The sequence below is a fragment of the Somniosus microcephalus genome, chromosome 11 (assembly GCF_052327205.1).
Source record: "Somniosus microcephalus isolate GS21.2 chromosome 11, FLI_Smic_1.0, whole genome shotgun sequence".
Lineage (NCBI taxonomy): Eukaryota > Metazoa > Chordata > Chondrichthyes > Squaliformes > Somniosidae > Somniosus > Somniosus microcephalus.
The window spans coordinates 155,132,673-155,137,395 of NC_140997.1; the positions used below are offsets into that span (position 1 = coordinate 155,132,673).

Below are 4,723 nucleotides of genomic sequence, written 5' to 3' on the forward strand. Positions count from 1 at the left end.
TGACAGTTAAGCAGAGAACCAGGACTGGCTGATGTGCCAGGAACAGTCAGTGATGGAGTCAGGAATTGTGGCTCAGGGAGGGAAAAGGGCAAATGTAACCCCACTATTTAAGAAAGGAGGGAAGAGAGAAAACAGGGATCTACAGACCAGTTGGCCTGACATCAGTCATAGGAAAAATGCTAGAATCTATTAAGGATGTGTAACAGGGCACTTAGAAAATAATAATAGGATTGGGCAGAGTCAATATGGATTTATGAAAGGAAATAGTGTTCGATAAATCTGACATTTATCCTCTAGAACCTCAAAAAAATAAGGGGGAACCAGTGGATGTGGCATTTGGATTTTGAAGGCTTTCAATAAGGTTCCACAAGAGGTCATTAAACAAAATTAGGGCTCATGTGACTGGGGGCAATATACTAGTATGGATTGAGCATTGGTTAACAGACGGAAAAGAGTAGGAATAAACAGGACATTTTCAGGTTGGCAGGCTGTAACTAGTAGAGTACCGCAAGGATCAGTGCTTGGGCCTCAGCTATTCACAATCTAAATCAATGATTTGTATGAGGGGACCAAATGTAATATATCCAAGTTTGCTAATGATACAAAGCTGGATGGGAATGTAAGTTGAGGAGGATGCAAGGAGTCTTCAAAGGGATATAGACAGGTTAAGTGAGTGGGAAAGAACACAGCAAATGGAATATAATAGAGAAATGTGAAGTTATCCACTGGTAGGAAAAATAGAAAAGCAGAGTATTTTTTTTAAATGGTGAGAGATTGGGAAATGTTGGTGTTCAGAGGACCTGGGTGTCCTTGTACACAAATCACTGGAAGTTAACATGCAGGTAGAGCAAGCAATTAGGAAAGCTTATGTTGCCCTTTATTACAATATGATTTGCATATAGGAGTAAAGAGGTCTTACTGCAATTATATAGGGCCCTGGTGAGACCATACCTGGAGTATTGTGTACAGTTCTGGTCTCTTTACTCAAGGAAGGATATACCTGCCATAGAGGGAGTGCAACAAAGGTTCACCAGACTGGTTCCAGGGATGGGGGGGTGGGGGGGATTGACCTATGAGGAGAGATTGAGTAGACTAGGCCTATATTCTCTAGAGTTTAGAAGAATGAGAGGTGATCTCATTGAAAAACAAAATTCTTACAGGGCTTGACAGGATAGATGCAGGGAGGATGTTTCCCCTGGCTGGGGAGTCTAGAACCAGGGGTCACAGTTGCAGAATAAGCGTCAGCCATTTATGACTGAGGTGAAGTTTCTTCACTCAGACGGTGGTGAATCTTGGAATTCTCTACCCCAGAGGGCTGTGGAGGCTCAGTTGTTGAGTATATTCAAGACAGATCGATAGATTTTTGAATATTAAAGGGAATCAAGGGATATGGGGATAGTGCAGGAAAGTGGAGATGAGGTAGAAGATCAGCCATGATCTTATTGAATGGCAGAGCAAACTCAAAGGGCCTGCTCCTGCTCCCATTATGTCCTTAGAGGGAGTGGGAACCACTATATTCTGCAGTACCAGGATAGCAGCAGCAACATGGTGCGTGGGAGCAGTGTCAAGAGAAGTTTATACAGATAAAACCCACTGGTGTTGTATTACAGAGGGGGGGTCTGCAGAATTTTACACCAGATGGGAGAGGGGCTTCAGACAAAAAGGTGGAGAACCCCTGATTTAGATAACTGACGTTCAAACCACCAAGACCAGTGTACTTAATCCAGTTCAACTCCAAAGACTCAAGCACAAGTCACATTTCAAAATTTATTAAACCATTTTTTTGACAAATAATGAAAGCGCCCAATTGAGGGAAATAATTCAGTTGAATTTCCTGAGCATTAGGAAGGCCGATATCAGGGCTCCAGCTGCCAACGTCACAGCCACGACCAGAAGCACCTCAGAAACTACATCACCTGCGGAGAATGAAAAGCCAGTGGAGAGTCAGGAGTCAAGACTAGAATGGAGGTTTCATAAAAATGAACACTCACCTGGAGAAGAACTCTGAACTTCCTCAGGAGTCTCGACAGCTTCACTTCCCACGTCCTTCAGATCAGCATCCGGAATGATCAGGGGTCCGAGGGAGGCCTCACCTTCCCACACAGGCTCCGACTCTGCAACAATTAGTTCAATCCAGTTACAAACATCCAACAATAGCCTCAACACCCAATACCACGACAACATACCAAGCTCAGATAGGACCTCTCTCTTGCCCCTGGAGTGCAGTCTTCCTCAAAATCGCAATCCTGAGCTCTGCAGTTGCCCCCATCACAACTCGCATTGGATCCTTCCACCAGGGACTGGTCCAATTCAGTCACCGTCTAAACAAGGAAGCAAGCCATCGGTCAGAGTGCACCTATATGTCAAAAGAAAGAGGTTCCCCATTCTAGGGTAGATTTCTCTCATTGGTTGGCTGGCTTCTGGAAGGAACAAGCTTTGTTGACTGAATCTGGCCTTTGAGCTGCTGCAGCTACTTTCAGGTGGCAACTGATGAAGATCTGCAGAAGAAACATGCAGGAGTTACTCAGCGTCAATGCTCATCGTCTTACCATCAACATCTGGCCTCCTCTTACCAAATCCCGGTCATCCTCAAAGAAGCGGAATGCATCCAGTTTGAACTGGAGCTTGTCCTGGTGATCTCGCGGTGACACGAAAGATGAAAAGAAGTCTTCGCCCCGACTGTCCAACAGGCAACTGGAAAGAGGGTCAGAAAGAGCTGAATTATTAAGAATGGATCCCATCAACCAGCCAGTTATGGGATTGGCTTGGAGCCCAGCAAAAGTCCTTACCCATTGAAACACACACACACACTCTTTGGGTTCGTCACTTGATTCCAAGGAATGGGTAAAAACAGGGAAGGTAGGTAATTGATCATCACTTACCCATCATCAGACGCAGGGAGAATGACAGAAGTCCTTCTGCTCCCTTGGTGGAGGAGAATGGGACCCAGATGGGCGCGATCATATTGCTGCTCACCGTCCTCTTCCTGTGGAAAGGACAAAGGCCTGCTTTAGATCCAATTCACAAGTGGGGCCACCGCCCCCCCCCTCCATCCCCCACCAATGGCAAGGAGAGCCTCCGAATCATGCACCATATCTGGGATAATAGCACCCAATAGGGACAACTACTCCACTGGTTCTCACAATGACTCCTCCAATAGGGCTTGGCCTGTAGTACAGGTGGGTGGTGTAAATCAGCAGGTCTTCAGTCATCTGGGAGAGAGAAGATCTCATCTTATTAAGGTCAGATACATTACAGTGGAGTTATTCTTGGACAAGAGTGCAGTGTTCTGTGAGTAAAGAAACATACTCAGTCCTTCATACTTCTGTTAATTAACTAGAGCCCCAGCCCTATCCAAATCCATTAAAAAAATGACATTGTAGGCCACAGGGGGGAAAGGAGCCTCAATCAGCCACCTGATGCATTTATATAGCACCTGTCACATAGTAAAACATTCCAAGGCAATTCACAGAGATTAATAAATTTGGCACCAAGTCACATAAGCAGATAGTGACCAAAAGCTTGGTCAAATGGGTAGGTATCAATGAGTATCTTAAACAGATGGAGTGTGGTGGAGAGGCAGAAGGTTTTAAGGAGTGAATAACCTGGGATGACACAATAGGGATAACTGTGCCATTGGTTCTTAGACACAAGTACTGAACAGTCACTTATGGTAAAGCATTCCACATCCCAACAAGCCTGAAAATTCCGTCAAAGGATTCTCTTCAGTCTAGGTTTCCTCATCACCATTTCACCAGACAAGGCACCTCAACTTGAAAGAAAAGCCTCAATCGTTCCCCAAGCCTTTGTGTAAATAGTCTCTTGAATATTAAATAGTCATTTCCCAGGATTCTTTCTACAACAGGGTCCAAAACTACATGGAACCCCAACTGTGTCCAAAACAATCTCAGAAATGGAGAGCAAACCATCCAACGTATATAAAAAAAATCTCCCCTCACCAATGTAGCTACAACTGTTCACCACACACCCTCCACTGTTACTGCTCAACACAGTCTAGTAACCTGGCTCTTCATTCCAGAGGCCCAGTTTTGATTGAACCAATCAAGGTTGTATCAGGAAAAATACCTCCACATGTGCCGTTACTAAAATATTCTGAACATGAATTCCAATCAAAACTAAAGCTTACATTAAAACCAAGTCATACTGATGTCAATTGATCATCACAGGTTATAGAATTACATAGAATGTACAGCATAGAAACAGTCCATTCAGCCCAAATAATCTATGCCAGTGTTCCTTCTCCCAAGTACCCACTGGTTGTACAAGGTTTTATCTCAAGAATCACATTACCTTTCCTGTGCTGCCACATTCATGGAGCCCATAGTCAAACAGAACAGTGTGGTTTAGAAAGTAGATCCCAGTTGGCCGACATCCTGTTGTCCCCAGGGTCAGGTCAGCTGCTTTAATCAGGTGCCTGGTTCCAAAGAAATCCATCTGTACCGTGACCAGCAGGTTTTGCTCTCCACACTGCACCATCACAGTCTGCAGTGGAGACACACTTCGCCCCTCAGACACATTGAAAAGTGAACCAAAAGCTGGGCCTGGACGGACACGAGTGACTTTCTCCATGCTCCATGGGAATTCACGGTTTCTAATCTGCTGCTAAGTATCAGAGCAACAAACAGCTCCAACCAAAACCAACAGCGGAAACAGACCCTTCACTAGTTACCCCATAATGCTAACTACTGCAACTCAAATGTGA

The 4,723-nt window shown here is 44.7% G+C and overlaps 1 protein-coding gene and 1 long non-coding RNA gene across 2 annotated transcripts; both read right to left on the minus strand.

The window, feature by feature from the left end:
- Positions 1–1,773: 1,773 nt before the first annotated feature.
- On the minus strand, positions 1,774–2,402 carry LOC147110948 (uncharacterized). Its single transcript, XR_015080108.1, has 3 exons — positions 2,187–2,402; positions 1,992–2,114; positions 1,774–1,916 (listed from the first exon to the last, which is right to left on the minus strand). It is a non-coding gene; the product is annotated as an uncharacterized LOC147110948 (long non-coding RNA).
- LOC147110949 (zona pellucida sperm-binding protein 3-like) lies at positions 2,403–4,723 on the minus strand. The gene is made up of 4 exons (XM_085999985.1): positions 4,312–4,723; positions 2,883–2,986; positions 2,550–2,694; positions 2,403–2,498 (listed from the first exon to the last, which is right to left on the minus strand). The coding sequence occupies exons 1-4, from the start codon at positions 4,588–4,590 to the stop codon at positions 2,403–2,405; spliced, it is 624 nt and encodes a 207-aa protein (XP_085856111.1). The 5' UTR covers positions 4,591–4,723.

Excerpts from the sequence above, each read along its gene's own strand:
- LOC147110949 (XM_085999985.1), bottom strand. The coding sequence starts at position 4,590 with ATGGAGAAAGTCACTCGTGTCCGTCCAGGCCCAGCTTTTGGTTCACTT. Across the intron at positions 2,987-4,311 it reads AATGTGGCAGCACAGGAAAG|GAAGAGGACGGTGAGCAGCA; the intron begins GTAATGTGATTC and ends TCCTTTCCACAG. Across the intron at positions 2,499-2,549 it reads GAGGAGGCCAGATGTTGATG|ATCTTCATCAGTTGCCACCT; the intron begins GTAAGACGATGA and ends TTTCTTCTGCAG.